The following is a 22,703-nucleotide window of genomic DNA, read 5'->3' as shown; positions in this document are numbered from 1 at the left end:
GAGTTCCTCTCACTGATCACACTGTTCCTGCAGGGAGGAGCCGCTTTGCTGGGCTTGGGTTTCTGACACTTGAGCACGATGGTGACCAATATGGTGATCAGCAGGAGAAACGACACCGAGCCCAGACCGATGACCAAATACAGGTTTAGGTCTGAAAAGATGTCATATTCCAGAGGCACCTCCGTCATGTCAGAGTAGGCCTTAACGACAGTCTCCACCGTGGACAGCTTGATTGTGACTGTAGCAGAGAGAGCAGGCTCCCCGTTGTCCTTGGCAACAACAACCAGTCGCTGGTGGCGCGGGTCTCTGTAACTGAACATCCTCATAGTCCGGATCTCTCCGTTGTACTGGTCCAGACTGAACAAGGTGGCGTCAGTCACCTGGAGAAACTGGTAGGTAATCCGAGAGTTGTGCACCGAGTCGGTGTCTAAGGCTATCACCTTGGCAACCAGAGAGCCTTTATCGGTGGATCTGGGGATCTTTTCCTCCACCACCGAGCCGTGCGCGCGCCACGGAGAGACAATAACCGGAGCGTTGTCGTTCTGGTCCACAATGATGATGTGGACCGTCACGTTACTGCTGAGTGGAGGAGAGCCAGAGTCTCTGGCCTCGATGTGGAAAAGAAACTCCTTCTCGATCTCATAGTCAAACGTTTTTAGTGCGTAAAGATTACCGTTCTCTGGATTGATGGAGAACAGCATGGACATGGAGGTGTTGGCTATCTCCCTTCTCTAGGATGAAGTAAACTAGGTACTGGTTTTCGTGGAGGTCAGGGTCAAACGCAGTGAGGGAACTGAGCAAGGCCCCAGGTGCGTTATTCTCCATTACGCGTATGGTATAAAATGACTGAGGGAACTGTGGGACATTGTCATTAACATCCAGCAGCTCTAACGTCATAGTTTCATTGTCCGATAAAGGAGGAGAACCTCTGTCTGTCACAGTGAACGTGATGTCATATTCTGGAACCTTCTCACGGTCTAATGGCTCTGACACTACTAATTCATAATAGTTATCTGAGGACTCCCTCAGTTTGAAAGGCATATTATCTGGAATATGAAGATCAACCACTCCATTGTCACCTGAGTCTTTATCACTGACACTAACTACTGCTATCACTGTGTCTAACTCTGTGTTTTCATTGACTGGACTCTGAAATGATTTAATAGATAATTCTGGATGGTTGTCGTTCATGTCTTCAACCAGAATCTTTATAGTACATTGTCCTGATAAACTATTGGCTCCTTTATCAGTAGCTATAACTTCCATATCATAAATCCTGAAATCCTCATAATTTAACAATCCCTTGACAGTAATTTCACCAGTGGAAGGATTCAAACTAAATGTTTCTTGCGTTTTCTCTGACGTATATAGACTATATGAGTACGTTACATCAGAATTTGACCCCTCATCTAAGTCTGTTGCATTGAGATGAACAACGAGGCTTCCTATTGGAAAATTTTCCATTTATTTTTTTACACTCAAATTAACTTTGTCAAAAGTAGGTGCATTGTCATTTGTGTCCAAAACACGAACAATTACACTTGCAGTGCCCGAACGAGCAGGTGTGCCTCCATCTACAGCTGTGAGTATTAAATTATGAACAGCCTGCTGCTCCCGATCTAAAGTCTTTTTCAAGATCAAATCGGCAAACTTCGACCCATCTCTGCCAGTCTGAACTTCAATATTAAAATGTTCACTTTCAGTCAGATGGTATGTTTTCACTGAATTGCTTCCAACATCCGGATCAACTGCATTGCTGAGAGAGAATCTCTCCCCTTTCGGCGTTGCTTCAGATATATCTAGATGTATGACGTCTCGTCGAAATTGTGGGGCGTTGTCGTTCATATCCAAAATCTCTACTTCTATGTTAAATATTCGTACTGGATTTTCTAGTATTATTTCCAGTTTCAGATAGCAAGACGCTGACGACTTGGTTGTGCAAATATTTTCCCTGTCAATCTTCTCAACAATATACAGCTCACCAGTCTCTTTGTTCACATTCAGGTATTTCTTATTTGCAATGATGTCAAGACGCATCTTCCTCTGATTCAGTGTTTTAACATCCAGGCTGAGATCGGTAGCAAGGTTAGCGACGACTGATCCTTCTTTCATCTCCTCTGGTATTGAATAATGAGTCACTGATGTCGAAATATTGTGAACGAAAGACAAAAGAATAAGAATACCTAACAACACGTACCTTTTGCAAGACTGCATTGTTACAAAGGACCTCATTGTTGTGTGGGTTCACCGCGCTTTAAACGATATAATTTACGTTTCCAGTAATATTGAATTTATCTGTAAAGCCCTTAATCCCAAACATATTCACGCAGTTTTATTCCAGAAGATTTTTCCGCGCTAAAGGGAAAGCTGCGTTTTTGGAGTGGAGTTTCAGCTCCACGGAGCTCTCCGGTTGTTTCACGAGCTGCCCTGATGACGGCGATTCACTGTCATGGCGTTCATGTACCGTTCTTTCATTGAGAAAACAGCGCCACCTTTATATTTTGTGGTTAACGTGAAGCACATTAAAATGCATTTCATACATTTCATGTGGATTTAAAATTACCTTTTTGCTGATATTGCTGAAATGAATCGTCATACTGTGAAAGATTTGTAATCTTGAAATGTCTTAATTGTGAAATAAAATGTTCTTATAGCGACACGTAATAAGATAGAAACACGTGAACATTGGGCTCCTACCTGCAGAGTGGAAGCTGCTGAGTCACTAGTGTCTGTCAGTCCTGTGCCTCTTGGTAAACTGGACACGATGTATCTGGAGCCCTTTGGCACAGGCTGTCTAACCACCAGCTTTCCTTTCCTGGTCTCTGCTAGAAACAGACTGTACCAGTAGGCATCGTTGGAGACCAGAGTGGAATCTGCGATGGTGGAGTTCCTCTCACTGATCACACTGTTCCTGCAGGGAGGAGCCGCTTTGCTGGGCTTGGGTTTCTGACACTTGAGCACGATGGTGACCAATATGGTGATCAGCAGGAGAAACGACACCGAGCCCAGACCGATGACCAAATACAGGTTTAGGTCTGAAAAGATGTCATATTCCAGAGGCACCTCCGTCATGTCAGAGTAGGCCTTAACGACAGTCTCCACTGTGGACAGCTTGATGGTGACTGTAGCAGAGAGAGCAGGCTCCCCGTTGTCCTTGGCAACAACAACCAGTCGCTGGTGGCGCGGGTCTCTGTAACTGAACATCCTCATAGTCCGGATCTCTCCGTTGTACTGGTCCAGACTGAACAAGGTGGCGTCAGTCACCTGGAGAAACTGGTAGGTAATCCGAGAGTTGTGCACCGAGTCGGTGTCTAAGGCTATCACCTTGGCAACCAGAGAGCCTTTATCGGTGGATCTGGGGATCTTTTCCTCCACCACCGAGCCGTGCGCGCGCCAGGGAGAGACAATAACCGGAGCGTTGTCGTTCTGGTCCACAATGATGATGTGGACCGTCACGTTACTGCTGAGTGGAGGAGAGCCAGAGTCTCTGGCCTCGATGTGGAAAAGAAACTCCTTCTCGATCTCATAGTCAAACGTTTTTAGTGCGTAAAGATTACCGTTCTCTGGATTGATGGAGAACAGCATGGACATGGAGGTGTTGGCTATCTCCTTCTCTAGGATGAAGTAAACTAGGTACTGGTTTTCGTGGAGGTCAGGGTCAAACGCAGTGAGGGAACTGAGCAAGGCCCCAGGTGCGTTATTCTCCATTACGCGTATGGTATAAAATGACTGAGGGAACTGTGGGACATTGTCATTAACATCCAGCAGCTCTAACGTCATAGTTTCATTGTCCGATAAAGGAGGAGAACCTCTGTCTGTCACAGTGAACGTGATGTCATATTCTGGAACCTTCTCACGGTCTAATGGCTCTGACACTACTAATTCATAATAGTTATCTGAGGACTCCCTCAGTTTGAAAGGCATATTATCTGGAATATGAAGATCAACCACTCCATTGTCACCTGAGTCTTTATCACTGACACTAACTACTGCTATCACTGTGTCTAACTCTGTGTTTTCATTGACTGGACTCTGAAATGATTTAATAGATAATTCTGGATGGTTGTCATTCATGTCTTCAACCAGAATCTTTATAGTACATTGTCCTGATAAACTATTGGCTCCTTTATCAGTAGCTATAACTTCCATATCATAAATCTTAAAATCTTCATAATTTAACACTCCTTTTACAGTAATCTCACCCGTGTTTGGATTTAAATTAAACGTTTCTTGCGTTTTCTCCGATGTATATAAACTGTATGAGTATATCATATCAGAATTTGTCCCTTTATCTAAGTCCGTCGCATTGAGATGAATAACAAGACTTCCGATCGGAGAATTTTCCATTACACTGATTTGGTAGCTCTCTTCTTCAAATGTAGGGGCGTTGTCATTTGTGTCTAAAACATGAACAATAATGCTGGCAGTACCAGAACGAGATGGCATACCGCCATCTACAGCTGTAAGTATTAAATAATGAACAGCCTGCTGCTCTCGATCCAATGTCTGTTTCAGGATTAAATCAGCAAATTTGGATCCATCTCTTCCAGTCTGAATTTCTATTGTGAAATAATCACTTTCGCTCAAATGGTATGTTTTCACAGAGTTTGAACCAACGTCTGGGTCAACTGCATTACTCACAGAAAAGCGCTCACCAGCCTGCGTAGCCTCTGAAATGTCTAAATCTATCGTGTCTCTTCGAAAATGAGGTGCGTTGTCATTTATGTCCATTATCTCTAATTCAATATAAAATATTCGTTTTGGGTTTTCAATTATTGCTTCCATTTTCAGATAACAGGATGTCTTGGCGGGACATAGGGACTCTCTGTCAATTCTTTCAACAATGTAAAGCTCCCCTGTTTCTTTGTTCACGTCCAGATATTTCCGATTGGCAATAATCTCTATGCGCATTTTCCGTTCGACTAATGTCTTCACATCTAGTCCCAAATCCCCAGCTAGATTTGCGACGACAGAGTCTTCTTCGAGTTCCTCGGGAACAGAATAGTGTGATACAGCCGACGTGGAATTTAAGGTGGCAACAAAAAGAAGAATTGTCGACACATACCTTTTCCAATATTGAGAACAGACCCAGCCTTCCATTGTTACCCCAGATCTTTGTTTTCTTCAACGTGGTCTAAATTATTCCGCACAACATGTAGGACAACTGTGAAGCTTCAGTCAAATTCCTAAAAGGAATGCCAGTAGAGACACTGAGAGATCCTTCAGATCCAAATTCACTCAGCACCAGGAGCTGTCCATTCGTCGTTTTCTCCGTTTCACTTCAATGATGACTGCCAGGGCGACCGTGATGTCGCAAGAGCATATGACTGGGGAACAGCGACGCTGCGTGCAGGAAGGAGTACCTCTCATCAGCGTTTGTTATATGAACATTTAAATTACCTTTTGTGTACCACGACTCAACCTCAAACCATAACATATTATTTACACGTGGGAGTTCTTTTAATCGTCTTGTGCTGCTGGTATGGATTATGGTCAGTTTTAGTTTTCTTTTTCTTAAAATTTTTCGTTTTGTCTTAAATTGGTTGTTTGCCGTTTTAACACGTTTAGAATCAAATTATGTTCTTCTGTCTAAGATAATTTTGCGTTTTTGTTGGCTAATTGCATTTAATCTTGCATTGCCATGTGAAACCCCTGGGTAATAACTTGTAAAGAACGACAATAACAAATTGTACATTTAAATGTTGAGGCAAAACATATCTGGGTGGTTCTCTCAAAAATAATGTATTTATACAATACGGTTTCTATTACTATATAAATTAAATCAGCACATACATTTTACTATTAAAATGAAAACGTAAAAATATCTTGTGTAAAAGAGAATGTACGAGCGCATGTATGTCTTAAATTGATATGCATTTGTTCTAAGACAATTTCCTAAAAGTGTTTGCAAATTACGTATTCCTATATTGGTATTAAAATAGTGTTCGTTAATAAAACAAACAATTGGCATATTTGTAAGAGCTGTACAGGTGTGGGATCAACAAACGACTCTCACCTGCAGAGTGGAGGCTGCTGAGTCACTAGTATCTGTCAGTCCTGTGCCTCTTGGTAAACTGGACACGATGTATCTGGAGCCCTTTGGCACAGGCTGTCTAACCACCAGCTTTCCTTTCCTGGTCTCTGCTAGAAACAGACTGTACCAGTAGGCATCGTTGGAGACCAGAGTGGAATCTGCGATGGTGGAGTTCCTCTCACTGATCACACTGTTCCTGCAGGGAGGAGCCGCTTTGCTGGGCTTGGGTTTCTGACACTTGAGCACGATGGTGACCAATATGGTGATCAGCAGGAGAAACGACACCGAGCCCAGACCGATGACCAAATACAGGTTTAGGTCTGAAAAGATGTCATATTCCAGAGGCACCTCCGTCATGTCAGAGTAGGCCTTAACGACAGTCTCCACCGTGGACAGCTTGATGGTGACTGTAGCAGAGAGAGCAGGCTCCCCGTTGTCCTTGGCAACAACAACCAGTCGCTGGTGGCGCGGGTCTCTGTAACTGAACATCCTCATAGTCCGGATCTCTCCGTTGTACTGGTCCAGACTGAACAAGGTGGCGTCAGTCACCTGGAGAAACTGGTAGGTAATCCGAGAGTTGTGCACCGAGTCGGTGTCTAAGGCGATCACCTTGGCAACCAGAGAGCCTTTATCGGTGGATCTGGGGATCCTTTCCTCCACCACCGAGCCGTGCGCGCGCCACGGAGAGACAATAACGGGCGTTGTCGTTCTGGTCCACAATGATGATGTGGACCGTCACGTTACTGCTGAGTGGAGGAGAGCCAGAGTCTCTGGCCTCGATGTGGAAAAAGAAACTCCTTCTCGATCTCATAGTCAAACGTTTTTAGTGCGTAAAGATTACCGTTCTCTGGATTGATGGAGAACAGCATGGACATGGAGGTGTTGGCTATCTCCTTCTCTAGGATGAAGTAAACTAGGTACTGGTTTTCGTGGAGGTCAGGGTCAAACGCAGTGAGGGAACTGAGCAAGGCCCCAGGTGCGTTATTCTCCATTACGCGTATGGTATAAAATGACTGAGGGAACTGTGGGACATTGTCATTAACATCCAGCAGCTCTAACGTCATAGTTTCATTGTCCGATAAAGGAGGAGAACCTCTGTCTGTCACAGTGAACGTGATGTCATATTCTGGAACCTTCTCACGGTCTAATGGCTCTGACACTACTAATTCATAATAGTTATCTGAGGACTCCCTCAGTTTGAAAGGCATATTATCTGGAATATGAAGATCAACCACTCCATTGTCACCTGAGTCTTTATCACTGACACTAACTACTGCTATCACTGTGTCTAACTCTATGTTTTCATTGACTGGACTCTGAAATGATTTAATAGATAATTCTGGATGGTTGTCATTCATGTCTTCAACCAGAATCTTTATAGTACATTGTCCTGATAAACTATTGGCTCCTTTATCAGTAGCTATAACTTCCATATCATAAATCCTGAAATCCTCATAATTTAACAATCCCTTGACAGTAATTTCACCAGTGGAAGGATTCAAATTAAATGTTTCTTGCGTTTTCTCTGACGTATATAGACTATATGAGTACGTTACATCAGAATTTGACCCCTCATCTAAGTCTGTTGCATTGAGATGAACAACGAGGCTTCCTATTGGAGAATTTTCCATTATTTTTACACTCAAATTAACTTTGTCAAAAGTAGGTGCATTGTCATTTGTGTCCAAAACACGAACAATTACACTTGCAGTGCCCGAACGAGCAGGTGTGCCTCCATCTACAGCTGTGAGTATTAAATTATGAACAGCCTGCTGCTCCCGATCTAAAGTCTTTTTCAAGATCAAATCGGCAAACTTCGACCCATCTCTGCCAGTCTGAACTTCAATATTAAAATGTTCACTTTCAGTCAGATGGTATGTTTTCACTGAATTGCTTCCAACATCCGGATCAACTGCATTGCTGAGAGAGAATCTCTCCCCTTTCGGCGTTGCTTCGGATATATCTAGATGTATGACGTCTCGTCGAAATTGTGGGGCGTTGTCGTTCATATCCAAAATCTCTACTTCTATGTTAAATATTCGTACTGGATTTTCTAGTATTATTTCCAGTTTGAGATAGCAAGACGCTAATGACTTTGTAGGGCAAATATTTTCCCTGTCAATCTTCTCAACAATATACAGCTCACCAGTCTCTTTGTTCACATTCAGGTATTTCTTATTTGCAATGATGTCCAGACGCATCTTCCTCTGATTCAGTGTTTTAACATCCAGGCTGAGATCGGTAGCAAGGTTAGCGACGACTGATCCTTCTTTCATCTCCTCTGGTATTGAATAATGAGTCACTGATGTCGAAATATTGTGAACGAAAGACAAAAGAATAAGAATACCTAACAACACGTACCTTTTGCAAGACTGCATTGTTACAAAGGACCTCATTGTTGTGTGGGTTCACCGCGCTTTAAACGATATAATTTACGTTTCCAGTAATATTGAATTTAGCTGTAAAGCCCTTAATCCCAAACATATTCACGCAGTTTTAATCCAGAAGATTTTTCCGCTCTAAAAGGAAAGCTGCGTTTTTGGAGTGGAGTTTCAGCTCCACGGAGCTCTCCGGTTGTTTCACGAGCTGCCCTGATGACGGCGATTCACTGTCATGGCGTTCATGTACCGTTCTTTCATTGAGAAAACAGCGCCACCTTTATATTTTGTGGTTAACGTGAAGCACATTAAAATACATTTCATACATTTTATGTGGATTTAAAATTACCTTTTTGCTGATATTGCTGAAATGAATCGTCATACTGTGAAAGATTTGTAATCTTGAAATGTCTTAATTGTGAAATAAAATGTTCTTAATATTGACACATGATAAGATAGAAACACGTGAACATTGGACTATTTACCTGCAGAGTGGAAGCTGCTGAGTCACTAGTGTCTGTCAGTCCTGTGCCTCTTGGTAAACTGGACACGATGTATCTGGAGCCCTTTGGCACAGGCTGTCTAACCACCAGCTTTCCTTTCCTGGTCTCTGCTAGAAACAGACTGTACCAGTAGGCATCGTTGGAGACCAGAGTGGAATCTGCGATGGTGGAGTTCCTCTCACTGATCACACTGTTCCTGCAGGGAGGAGCCGCTTTGCTGGGCTTGGGTTTCTGACACTTGAGCACGATGGTGACCAATATGGTGATCAGCAGGAGAAACGACACCGAGCCCAGACCGATGACCAAATACAGGTTTAGGTCTGAAAAGATGTCATATTCCAGAGGCACCTCCGTCATGTCAGAGTAGGCCTTAACGACAGTCTCCACCGTGGACAGCTTGATGGTGACTGTAGCAGAGAGAGCAGGCTCCCCGTTGTCCTTGGCAACAACAACCAGTCGCTGGTGGCGCGGGTCTCTGTAACTGAACATCCTCATAGTCCGGATCTCTCCGTTGTACTGGTCCAGACTGAACAAGGTGGCGTCAGTCACCTGGAGAAACTGGTAGGTAATCCGAGAGTTGTGCACCGAGTCGGTGTCTAAGGCTATCACCTTGGCAACCAGAGAGCCTTTATCGGTGGATCTGGGGATCTTTTCCTCCACCACCGAGCCGTGCGCGCGCCACGGAGAGACAATAACCGGAGCGTTGTCGTTCTGGTCCACAATGATGATGTGGACCGTCACGTTACTGCTGAGTGGAGGAGAGCCAGAGTCTCTGGCCTCGATGTGGAAAAGAAACTCCTTCTCGATCTCATAGTCAAACGTTTTTAGTGCGTAAAGATTACCGTTCTCTGGATTGATGGAGAACAGCATGGACATGGAGGTGTTGGCTATCTCCTTCTCTAGGATGAAGTAAACTAGGTACTGGTTTTCGTGGAGGTCAGGGTCAAACGCAGTGAGGGAACTGAGCAAGGCCCCAGGTGCGTTATTCTCCATTACGCGTATGGTATAAAATGACTGAGGGAACTGTGGGACATTGTCATTAACATCCAGCAGCTCTAACGTCATAGTTTCATTGTCCGATAAAGGAGGAGAACCTCTGTCTGTCACAGTGAACGTGATGTCATATTCTGGAACCTTCTCACGGTCTAATGGCTCTGACACTACTAATTCATAATAGTTATCTGAGGACTCCCTCAGTTTGAAAGGCATATTATCTGGAATATGAAGATCAACCACTCCATTGTCACCTGAGTCTTTATCACTGACACTAACTACTGCTATCACTGTGTCTAACTCTGTGTTTTCATTGACTGGACTCTGAAATGATTTAATAGATAATTCTGGATGGTTGTCATTCATGTCTTCAACCAGAATCTTTATAGTACATTGTCCTGATAAACTATTGGCTCCTTTATCAGTAGCTATAACTTCCATATCATAAATCCTGAAATCCTCATAATTTAACATTCCTTTGACAGTAATTTCACCAGTGGAAGGATTCAAACTAAATGTTTCTTGCGTTTTCTCAGACGTATATAAACTGTACGAGTAGGCAATATCAGAATTTGACCCCTCATCTAAGTCTGTTGCATTGAGATGAACAACGAGGCTTCCTATGGGAGAATTTTCCATAATTTTTACACTCAAACTAACTTTGTCAAAAGTAGGTGCATTGTCATTTGTGTCCAAGACCCGAACAATTACACTTGCAGTGCCCGAACGAGCAGGTGTGCCTCCATCTACAGCTGTGAGTATTAAATTATGAACAGCCTGCTGCTCCCGATCTAAAGTCTTTTTCAAGATCAAATCGGCAAACTTCGACCCATCTCTGCCAGTCTGAACCTCAAGGTTAAAATGTTCACTTTTAGTCAAATTGTACGTTTTTACTGAATTGGTTCCAATATCAGGGTCGACTGCATTGCTTAACGAAAATCTCTCTCCAACGGGCGTTGCTTCAGATATATCTAGATGAATTGCATCTCTTCGGAATTGTGGGGCGTTGTCGTTAATATCCAAAATCTCCAGTTCTATATTAAAGATTCTTAATGGATTCTCAAGTATTACTTCCAGTTTAAGATAGCACGATGCTGACATCTTGGTTGGGCAGTGTTCCCTGTCAATCTTCTCAACAATGTACAGTTCACCAGTCTCTTTGTTCACATCCACATATTTTTTATTGCCGATAATGTCAAGACGCATCTTCCTCTGATTCAGTGTTTTAACATCCAGGCTGAGATCGGTAGCAAGGTTAGCGACGACTGATCCTTCTTTCATCTCCTCTGGTATTGAATAATGAGTCACTGATGCAGATATAAGATACACGATTGAAAAAAGACTAATGAGCGCCACGTACCTTTTGTGTGACTGCATGGTAACAACGGTCCCCATTGTTGTGTGTTTAACGTTCGAAGCACTTCAGCCGATCTAATGCATGTCTCTAATGGTCTGTACAATTGCTGTTATGACCTCGATCAAAACGTTCTCCTGCGATTTAAATCCCCCAAAAGTTTCTTCGGATTTGAGAGTTAAATGGTGCTGCTTTTTATTCGTGTGAGTTTCAGCAACACGGAGCTGTTTGTTTTTCAACCTCTACCCCACTAACAAAGGTTCACCGTCATGGCGTTCATGGCCTGGTGTTTTTTCGAGTAAACAGCGCCACTCTTTGCATACTATAAGACCTTGCAGTCGAGACATATGAGCTAAAAAGATTCGAAGTAGGTTTAACTCAGAAATGAGTTGAAGATTATAAACCGCTGCATGTTGCCAAAAGAAACGCAGGTTATCAATTTGTCTGAGTACACTAAACGTTGGAACTATAAACATTTTACATAGGAAAATGAAATAGCATAATTTGAGAAATGTATAAAGGAATGCGAACATTGGGCTCCTACCTGCAGAGTGGAAGCTGCTGAGTCACTAGTGTCTGTCAGTCCTGTGCCTCTTGGTAAACTGGACACGATGTATCTGGAGCCCTTTGGCACAGGCTGTCTAACCACCAGCTTTCCTTTCCTGGTCTCTGCTAGAAACAGACTGTACCAGTAGGCATCGTTGGAGACCAGAGTGGAATCTGCGATGGTGGAGTTCCTCTCACTGATCACACTGTTCCTGCAGGGAGGAGCCGCTTTGCTGGGCTTGGGTTTCTGACACTTGAGCACGATGGTGACCAATATGGTGATCAGCAGGAGAAACGACACCGAGCCCAGACCGATGACCAAATACAGGTTTAGGTCTGAAAAGATGTCATATTCCAGAGGCACCTCCGTCATGTCAGAGTAGGCCTTAACGACAGTCTCCACCGTGGACAGCTTGATGGTGACTGTAGCAGAGAGAGCAGGCTCCCCGTTGTCCTTGGCAACAACAACCAGTCGCTGGTGGCGCGGGTCTCTGTAACTGAACATCCTCATAGTCCGGATCTCTCCGTGTATTGGTCCGTAGACTGAACAAGGTGGCGTCAGTCACCTGGAGAAACTGGTAGGGTAATCCGAGAGTTGTGCACCGAGTCGGTGTCTAAGGCTATCACCTTGGCAACCAGAGAGCCTTTATCGGTGGATCTGGGGATCTTTTCCTCCACCACCGAGCCGTGCGCGCGCCACGGAGAGACAATAACCGGAGCGTTATCGTTCTGGTCCACAATGATGATGTGGACCGTCCTCGTTACTTGCCTGACTGGAGGAGAGCCAGAGTCTCTGGCCTCGATGTGGAAAAAGAAACTCCTTCTCGATCTCATAGTCAAACGTTTTTAGTGCGTAAAGATTACCGTTCTCTGGATTGATGGAGAACAGCATGGACATGGAGGTGTTGGCTATCTCCTTCTCTAGGATGAAGTAAACTAGGTACTGGTTTTCGTGGAGGTCAGGGTCAAACGCAGTGAGGGAACTGAGCAAGGCCCCAGGTGCGTTATTCTCCATTACGCGTATGGTATAAAATGACTCAGGGAACTGTGGGACATTGTCATTAACATCCAGCAGCTCTAACGTCATAGTTTCATTGTCCGATAAAGGAGGAGAACCTCTGTCTGTCACAGTGAACGTGATGTCATATTCTGGAACCTTCTCACGGTCTAATGGCTCTGACACTACTAATTCATAATAGTTATCTGAGGACTCCCTCAGTTTGAAAGGCATATTATCTGGAATATGAAGATCAACCACTCCATTGTCACCTGAGTCTTTATCACTGACACTAACTACTGCTATCACTGTGTCTAACTCTATGTTTTCATTGACTGGACTCTGAAATGATTTAATAGATAATTCTGGATGGTTGTCATTCATGTCTTCAACCAGAATCTTTATAGTACATTGTCCTGATAAACTATTGGCTCCTTTATCAGTAGCTATAACTTCCATATCATAAATCCTGAAATCCTCATAATTTAACAATCCCTTGACAGTAATTTCACCAGTGGAAGGATTCAAATTAAATGTTTCTTGCGTTTTCTCTGACGTGTATAGACTGTACGAGTAGGTAATATCAGAATTTGACCCCTCATCTAAGTCTGTTGCATTGAGATGAGTAACAAGGCTTCCTATGGGAGAATTTTCCATAATTTTTACACTCAAACTAACTTTGTCAAAAGTAGGTGCATTGTCATTTGTGTCCAAAACACGAACAATTACACTTGCAGTGCCCGAACGAGCAGGTGTGCCTCCATCTACAGCTGTGAGTATTAAATTATGAACAGCCTGCTGCTCCCGATCTAAAGTCTTTTTCAAGATCAAATCGGCCATCTTTGACCCCTCTCTGCCAGTCTGAACTTCAATATTAAAATGTTCACTTTCAGTCAGATGGTATGTTTTCACTGAATTGCTTCCAACATCCGGATCAACTGCATTGCTGAGAGAGAATCTCTCCCCTTTCGGCGTTGCTTCAGATATATCTAGATGTATGACGTCTCGTCGAAATTGTGGGGCGTTGTCGTTCATATCCAAAATCTCTACTTCTATGTTAAATATTCGTACTGGATTTTCTAGTGTTAATTCCAGTCTGAGATAGCAAGACGACTTTGCAGGACAAATATTTTCCCTGTCAATCTTCTCAACAATATACAGTTCACCAGTCTCTTTGATCACATCCAGATATTTCTTATTTGCAATGATGTCAAGACGCATCTTCCTCTGAGTCAGTGTTTTAACATCCAGGCTGAGATCGGTAGCAAGGTTAGCGACGACTGATCCTTCTTTCATCTCCTCTGGTATTGAATAATTAGTCACTGAATTTGATATGTGATGAACCAAGGATAAAATAATAGCGAGCAGCACGTACCTTTTGCAAGTCTGTACTGTTACAGAGGACCCCATTGCCGTGTGTAGGTTCACCTCAATTCAGCCAATATAATGTACATTTCCGGTGATATTAAAATTTTCTTGTACGGCCCTGATACCAATATTCGCACAATTTTAATCTCCAGGAAATATCAGTGCAAAAATGGGAGATCGCGTTTTCAGCGCGATATTTCAGCACCACGGAACTGTCCGCTTTCTTCTTTCTGCCCCAGTGACAACGATTCACTGTCATGGCAGTCAAGGGCTTTTTTTTAATTTAGAGAACAGCGCCACCTTTTGCATTTTGAAGATGTGTTGACGTTGAATGTAAAGCACATTTAAATGAATTTTAAAGATTATGTGTGGATAAAAAAAAATTAAAAATCCAGATATTGCTGAATAGCATCGTTAGATTGAAACATATTTTAATCTAAAAATGTCTGTGGAAAATATAATTTTACTTAATGTTGAAAAATAATACACTTAAAACCAAAAGCACATTCTACTATTACCTGCAGAGTGGACGCTGCTGAGTCACTGGTGTCTGTCAGTCCTGTGCCTCTTGGTAAACTGGACACGATGTATCTGGAGCCCTTTGGCACAGGCTGTCTAACCACCAGCTTTCCTTTCCTGGTCTCTGCTAGAAACAGACTGTACCAGTAGGCATCGTTGGAGACCAGAGTGGAATCTGCGATGGTGGAGTTCCTCTCACTGATCACACTGTTCCTGCAGGGAGGAGCCGCTTTGCTGGGCTTGGGTTTCTGACACTTGAGCACGATGGTGACCAATATGGTGATCAGCAGGAGAAACGACACCGAGCCCAGACCGATGACCAAATACAGGTTTAGGTCTGAAAAGATGTCATATTCCAGAGGCACCTCCGTCATGTCAGAGTAGGCCTTAACGACAGTCTCCACCGTGGACAGCTTGATTGTGACTGTAGCAGAGAGAGCAGGCTCCCCGTTGTCCTTGGCAACAACAACCAGTCGCTGGTGGCGCGGGTCTCTGTAACTGAACATCCTCATAGTCCGGATCTCTCCGTTGTACTGGTCCAGACTGAACAAGGTGGCGTCAGTCACCTGGAGAAACTGGTAGGTAATCCGAGAGTTGTGCACCGAGTCGGTGTCTAGCGCGATCACCTTGGCAACCAGAGAGCCTTTATCGGTGGATCTGGGGATCTTTTCCTTCCACCACCGAGGCGCGCGCCACGGGAGACAATAACCGGGAGCGTTGTCGTTCTGGTCCACAATGATGATGTGGACCGTCACGTTACTGCTGAGTGGAGGAGAGCCAGAGTCTCTGGCCTCGATGTGGAAAAGAAACTCCTTCTCGATCTCATAGTCAAACGTTTTTAGTGCGTAAAGATTACCGTTCTCTGGATTGATGGAGAACAGCATGGACATGGAGGTGTTGGCTATCTCCTTCTCTAGGATGAAGTAAACTAGGTACTGGTTTTCGTGGAGGTCAGGGTCAAACGCAGTGAGGGAACTGAGCAAGGCCCCAGGTGCGTTATTCTCCATTACGCGTATGGTATAAAATGACTGAGGGAACTGTGGGACATTGTCATTAACATCCAGCAGCTCTAACGTCATAGTTTCATTGTCCGATAAAGGAGGAGAACCTCTGTCTGTCACAGTGAACGTGATGTCATATTCTGGAACCTTCTCACGGTCTAATGGCTCTGACACTACTAATTCATAATAGTTATCTGAGGACTCCCTCAGTTTAAAAGGCATATTATCTGGAATATGAAGATCAACCACTCCATTGTCACCTGAGTCTTTATCACTGACACTAACTACTGCTATCACTGTGTCTAACTCTGTGTTTTCATTGACTGGACTCTGAAATGATTTAATAGATAATTCTGGATGGTTGTCGTTCATGTCTTCAACCAGAATCTTTATAGTACATTGTCCTGATAAACTATTGGCTCCTTTATCAGTAGCTATAACTTCCATATCATAAATCTTAAAATCCTCATAATTTAACATTCCTTTGACAGTAATTTCACCAGTGGAAGGATTCAAACTAAATGTTTCTTGCGTTTTCTCTGACGTATATAGACTATATGAGTACGTTACATCAGAATTTGACCCCTCATCTAAGTCTGTTGCATTGAGATGAACAACGAGGCTTCCTATTGGAGAATTTTCCATTATTTCTAAACTGTAATTTACTTTTTCAAAATTAGGAGCGTTGTCATTTGTGTCGGAAACATGCACAATAATACTTGCAGTGCCAGAACGAGCAGGTGTGCCTCCATCAAGCTATTATCCTACCGCGATAAAGTATTAAATTAAAAACAGCTGCTTCGGATATATATCTAGATGTATGGCGTCTCTTCGAAATTGTGGGGCGTTGTCGTTCATATCCAAAATCTCTACTTCTATATTAAAAATTCGTAGTGGATTTTCTAATATTACCTCCAGTCTGAGATAGCAAGACGCTAATGACTTTGTAGGGCAAATATTTTCCCTGTCAATCTTCTCAACAATATACAGCTCACCAGTCTCTTTGTTCACATCCAGATATTTCTTATTTGCAATGATGTCCAGACGCATCTTCCTCTGATTCAGTGTTTTAACATCCAGGCTGAGATCGGTAGCAAGGTTAGCGACGACTGATCCTTCGTTCATCTCCTCGGGTATTGAATAATGAGTCACTGATGTCGAAATATTGTGAACGAAAGACAAAAGAATAAGAATAGCGAACAGCACGTACCTTTTGCAAGACTGCATTGTTACAAAGGACCTCATTGTTGTGTGGGTTCACCGCGCTTCAAACGATATAATTTACGTTTCCAGTATTATTGAGTTTTGCTGCAACGGCACGGCCTTCATCCTAAACATATTCTCGCAGTTTTTTCCAGATGATTGTTTTCTGCGCTAAAAAGGGAAACTGCGTTTTTGGAGTGGAGTTTCAGCACCACGGAGCTCTCCGGTTGTTTCACGATCTGCCCTGATGTCATGGCGTTCATGTGCCGTTCTTTGATTTAGAAAACAGCGCCACCTTTGTATTTTGAAAGACCATATGGTTGACGTGACGCCCATAAGAAATGCATTTCATAGATTTTATGTGGATTTAAAATGACCTTTTTTGCAGATATTACTGAAAAGAATCGTCAGACTGATACAAATTTGTAATCTCGAAATGTTTAAAATGTTTAAGAAAATGTCACCTAATATTGATACAGTACATGATAAAGATAGAAATACGTGAACATTGGGCTCCTACCTGCAGAGTGGAAGCTGCTGAGTCACTGGTGTCTGTCAGTCCTGTGCCTCTTGGTAAACTGGACACGATGTATCTGGAGCCCTTTGGCACAGGCTGTCTAACCACCAGCTTTCCTTTCCTGGTCTCTGCTAGAAACAGACTGTACCAGTAGGCATCGTTGGAGACCAGAGTGGAATCTGCGATGGTGGAGTTCCTCTCACTGATCACACTGTTCCTGCAGGGAGGAGCCGCTTTGCTGGGCTTGGGTTTCTGACACTTGAGCACGATGGTGACCAATATGGTGATCAGCAGGAGAAACGACACCGAGCCCAGACCGATGACCAAATACAGGTTTAGGTCTGAAAAGATGTCATATTCCAGAGGCACCTCCGTCATGTCAGAGTAGGCCTTAACGACAGTCTCCACTGTGGACAGCTTGATGGTGACTGTAGCAGAGAGAGCAGGCTCCCCGTTGTCCTTGGCAACAACAACCAGTCGCTGGTGGCGCGGGTCTCTGTAACTGAACATCCTCATAGTCCGGATCTCTCCGTTGTACTGGTCCAGACTGAACAAGGTGGCGTCAGTCACCTGGAGAAACTGGTAGGTAATCCGAGAGTTGTGCACCGAGTCGGTGTCTAAGGCGATCACCTTGGCAACCAGAGAGCCTTTATCGGTGGATCTGGGGATCTTTTCCTCCACCACCGAGCCGTGCGCGCGCCAGGGAGAGACAATAACCGGAGCGTTGTCGTTCTGGTCCACAATGATGATGTGGACCGTCACGTTACTGCTGAGTGGAGGAGAGCCAGAGTCTCTGGCCTCGATGTGGAAAAGAAACTCCTTCTCGATCTCATAGTCAAACGTTTTTAGTGCGTAAAGATTACCGTTCTCTGGATTGATGGAGAACAGCATGGACATGGAGGTGTTGGCTATCTCCTTCTCTAGGATGAAGTAAACTAGGTACTGGTTTTCGTGGAGGTCAGGGTCAAACGCAGTGAGGGAACTGAGCAAGGCCCCAGGTGCGTTATTCTCCATTACGCGTATGGTATAAAATGACTGAGGGAACTGTGGCGCGTTGTCATTGACATCTAATAGATGCACAGTGATTGTTTCGTTATCAGTTAAAGGCGGCGTGCCTGCATCTGAAACAATCAGTGTGATGTCATATTCAGGTACTGATTCACGATCCAATGGTTCAGAAACTATGAGCTTGTAATGCAAGGGTCTCTCTGATGATTTGTTTAGAATAAAGTGCATAGGCTGATTTATCGATAGGCTTACGTTACCATTATCGCCAGTGTCTCTATCACTTATGCCTACCAGAGCAATGACACTTCCTACTGGGATGTTCTCCTCCACTGTGTTTTTTACCGACTGTATGGTAATTTCTGGATAATTGTCGTTCATATCCGTCACGTGGACGACTACTTTACACTGCCCCAGCAAGGGATGTGTCCCTTTGTCTCTGGCCTCAATGTGCAGCTCATACAATTTCATATCTTCATAGTCAATAGTACCCTTCACAGTTATCTCCCCTGTGTTCGGATTCAATGTAAATACGTCTTGTGTTTTTTCCGACGTGTAAAGGGTGAATGAGTACACTATCTCCGAATTTGGACCCTCGTCGAGATCTGTAGCGTTAAGCTTCATCACTAATGTCCCCATAGGGGAATTTTCTGTCATATTAATAGTGTAAGTCTGCTTGTCAAACCGAGGAGGATTATCGTTTGTATCTTGTACTCTAACAATAATATTGGCAGTGCCGGAGCGCACAGGGACCCCGCCGTCCACAGCGGTCAGTACTAAATTATGAACAGCATTCTCCTCTCTGTCTAAAGACTTAGTCAACACCAAATCTACATATTGAGTTCCGTCACTGCCCGTCTGAATTTCGATGGTGAAATGTTTACTGACACTAAGTTTGTATGTTTTAATTGTATTTATCCCAACATCTGGATCCACTCCATTAGGCAGGGAGAATCTCTCTCCCGGTGTTGCCGATTCTGAAACGTCGAGCTCCACTCTGTCTCGTCGAAAATGTGGAGCGTTATCATTTATGTCCGTTATTCCAAGTTCAATGTTGAAGATACGTAAGGGGCTTTCTATTATAACATCAAGCTTCAGAAAACAGGAGGTGGTTTTTGTCGGACAAAGATATTCCCTGTCCATCTTTTCCACGATATACAACTCCCCTGTCTTTTTGTTTACATCTAGATATTTTTTGTTATGGAAAATGTCAAGTTTTACCTCTCGTTGTGCCAAACCTCCAGGCTCAAGTCCCAAATCCGCAGCGAGATTAGCCACAACAGAGCCCCTTTCCATCTCCTCCTCTATGGAGTACCGTGTCACAGACAAAGCGCTGGGCCATACTGCATACAAGACAAAGACAGCAGCCCAAAAATTCATAATTTCGTCTACAGGGAACACTACTCCAGATTCTAAAAACGTGTTGTTTTTGTTGATCTTTAAGATCAGAAAAAAAACATCTTAGAACATGTCTTAGGGTCGTGTTGTTAATTCAAGCATAAAAAGCACATATTCCGGAAAGCTGTGTCCTATACCCTTTACAAATGGGTGTGTCATGGCTACCAGAAGGGAGACGCATTATGCTTTAGTGGTCAACAGTGACACCATGTGACAGAGACTGTACATAGTGCAGTAACTATGCAGTTAGAATCAGCTTTGTTGCCCAAGAACTGGCCAAAATATGCTCTCACAGGACAGTGCAGCCCGGATTGGCTAATCGGGAGCACCGGGAGAATTCCCGGTGGGCCGGTCTGGTTGTGAGGGCCGGTGTTCAGGTATGGCACTGGGTTGAAATCATAGTTGAATATTATGGATGCTGTCCCTATGCTGCCTGCACTCGCAGCCCACTTTTTGTATTTACAGTATTTATTTTTTCTTGCAGCCCACCGTTCTCTTCATTCATGCAGCCCACTCGCAGAGTGTAGCCTGGTTAATGATGACCTATTTATGTTCGGAGTCCTCCGACGGCAGCACCTTGCTAAAAAAAACAGCAAACCGTCATCGTACACAAGTCACTGGTGCTTGTTGGAGGATGCCACCGCGAGCAAAAATAAGCTGTTTTAAACGGGTAATAGAAAGCGCAAAATGGCATTGAAAAAGCGCCAATTTAAAAAGTAGAGCTCTAGAAAGTGACGCGGCCAGATGACCTTTTTCTATTTTTAGCAAAGCGCCAAATGAAGACGTTGAAACGGGTAAGCTAAGTTAGTTAGGAGAAGTGCCTGCAAACCAGCGTTTATGTTTATAAATCAAACTTGTTCTTGTAGCTCCGCAGCATCAGCTAGTAGGCCTACTAGTCCAGTTTGCTGCTAACAGTGACAATGAAGAGCCAGTAAGGTTACCAAGCAGCAGCTATATGAGTCCAGAACTCCAGTTTGGGCAGGTAGGGTTGATCATTGACTGAGTATTATAAGAATTAATAAGAGTGTGGTGTTGACCTGCTCTATATGAAAAATGCCCTGGGATAATTAATGATGCCAGATGATTCGGCACTACCATAATGACACTGACTTGACTTGATCAGAAAGCTTTGTAGAAAGGAGAGATTTGTGCTGAGAATTATGACAATTTATAAAATGTGATTTAGTGTCAGAAGCAGAGCCAGTAGTGTGCATTAGGGATAGCTGCTGTCAGTGTGGATGGCACATCTACTGTAAGCTGTTGTATCACAGTGTGTGAACAAGCAAACATGATCAGATTAGCTACAATATAATCACTTTTTATGACCAAATATTACTTGTGACCCATTATGAAAGTTGTATGAAATATTCAAAGGAAAAAATAGATTAGAAATAGATTATGGTGTCATTAGAAAGTGCAATACAATGTGTCTTGTTCTTTATTTAATCTGTGATTACTTATTTGCACAGTAACAGATTCTGATATTGTTCAACATCATTGGGTTGTTGTTAAGATGTTAACTTTTCTAATAAATCTACATTGTGAGGCAACACTTGGAAATAGTGATATTTTACAAAATATACCGAATTACAAGGATGTAGAGGACAGGGCGCTATTGTAGACTTATGTAATAAGGTTTTGATTACATTTTTTTAATATAGTCATTCGTTAAGTAAAGTGGGCCGGTCTAAGGCATGAAAATCCAGGGCTGAAAATGAGTCCCAATCCGGCCCTGGGACAGTGACATATAGCAGGATTTACTCATGTATTTATTTTATTTTTTTGTGGAAGGGCTACCCCTGTACTTTCTGACAAACAATAGCAGGTTCAGTTTAAAGGCATACTAAAACTGCACTGTATTTTATCATGTTGCCATGGATTGTATACTATGCTGCTATATGTCTGCAGAATAAGGCCTCCCCAAGAGTAAAACTCATTTACTATGAGATGTGAGGGATCATAACCGAAATGAAGTTGCTGCATCAACTTCTCTGTGCATTTTGTAATGGGAAAATTACATTTAAGCATAATTCCTTATATTTTTGTGTTTTATTTGTACTTTAATTCTCTCACAAATGCTGAAAGAGTTTATCTCATTTCCCACATGCAGATTTTGATTCTAACTTTGTGAGACACCCAGTCTGGAACATTATGTGAGCACTGTTTGCCTGAACCGATAAAGGTACAAGGTCACCCCAAAACTATCTCTAGTTTTTCCATGCCAGTTAAGATGTAACTGGGGGGTGAAAGTCGTACAGGGAGGAGGAGGTGAGATGACTCCAAGGTGTCTCTTGTATTTCTCTGATTGTCTTCATGTGTATCAGATTGCCTGTCAAAATTGTACCGTCATAATAATCCAAGTGCGTGTGTGCTGTCACTCTGAAGATGCATATAAGCCTAGTGTTTCTGTTCACTCATTTGAGAAACTGACTCCACACTGGGCTGCGGCCTTTTGTGAAACCATGTTGCTTCTATATTTGCAAATATATATTTTTAATAAAATACAAAAACCTAACTTGGTTTTAGTCTCAGACGGTCTTATTTGTTTCATTTTACTAAACTTTGAAAACTCCTCCCCTGCTGCAAAGGAAACTCCCACTACAATTTGCTACAACTATGTATACAGTGAGACTACCATTTAACTTGTCTCTTTCAGCTTTTTAAGTCATTACTTAGTACTAGAAATGTAGTTGCATTTTCAGAAGTTTTTTTTCCCCTCAAACACAAAAACTCACTCACCACTCATATTGTGGTAGCAAAACTAAAAGGAACACTTACAATATGATGTAATTCAATAACACCACAACCTATAGAATCAAAACCTACTGCGAGCTTAAGCAACACCTATATCACAGTCTCAAAAAAGTAAATATTATAAGCTTCCCAA

The 22,703-nt window shown here is 43.1% G+C and overlaps 2 protein-coding genes across 4 annotated transcripts in view; both read right to left on the bottom strand.

Annotated features, from left to right (window-relative positions):
- The window catches only part of LOC120566323 (protocadherin alpha-C2-like), a 32,476-nt gene extending 12,526 nt beyond the window's left edge, over positions 1-19,950 (bottom strand). Inside the window, exon 1 of one of the 2 annotated variants that reach the window (XR_005640374.1) lies at positions 5,066-5,782. Coding sequence is in view for 1 of the 2 variants with exons in the window: in XM_039812685.1 (XP_039668619.1) it covers positions 17,417-19,798 (2,382 nt within the window). In the remaining variant the exon portion in view is untranslated. Of the gene's footprint in view, positions 1-5,065; positions 5,783-17,416 lie in introns of those variants that run through there. The other variant, XM_039812685.1, reaches the window with a different exon arrangement.
- On the bottom strand, positions 8,433-14,420 carry LOC120566322 (protocadherin alpha-C2). 2 transcript variants are annotated; one of them, XM_039812684.1, is made up of 2 exons: positions 14,102-14,420; positions 8,758-11,189 (listed from the first exon to the last, which is right to left on the bottom strand). In XM_039812684.1, exons 1-2 carry the CDS (start codon positions 14,213-14,215, stop codon positions 8,847-8,849), a joined length of 2,457 nt encoding a protein of 818 aa, XP_039668618.1. In that variant the 5' UTR covers positions 14,216-14,420; the 3' UTR covers positions 8,758-8,846. The 2 variants fall into 2 exon arrangements, with proteins under 2 accessions (XP_039668617.1, XP_039668618.1); XM_039812683.1 differs by lacking the exon at positions 14,102-14,420 and having other exon boundaries at positions 8,433-11,673.
- Positions 19,951-22,703: the final 2,753 nt, after the last annotated feature.

This window comes from Perca fluviatilis, chromosome 10 (genome assembly GCF_010015445.1).
Source record: "Perca fluviatilis chromosome 10, GENO_Pfluv_1.0, whole genome shotgun sequence".
Lineage (NCBI taxonomy): Eukaryota > Metazoa > Chordata > Actinopteri > Perciformes > Percidae > Perca > Perca fluviatilis.
The sequence above is the reverse complement of the archived record's forward strand: the minus strand, read 5'-3'. Positions and strand labels throughout refer to the sequence as shown.

Excerpts from the sequence above, each read along its gene's own strand:
- LOC120566322 (XM_039812684.1), bottom strand. The coding sequence starts at position 14,215 with ATGGGGTCCTCTGTAACAGTACAGACTTGCAAAAGGTACGTGCTGCTC. Across the intron at positions 11,190-14,101 it reads ATTATTCAATACCAGAGGAG|ATGAAAGAAGGATCAGTCGT; the intron begins ATGAAAGAAGGA and ends ATACCAGAGGAG.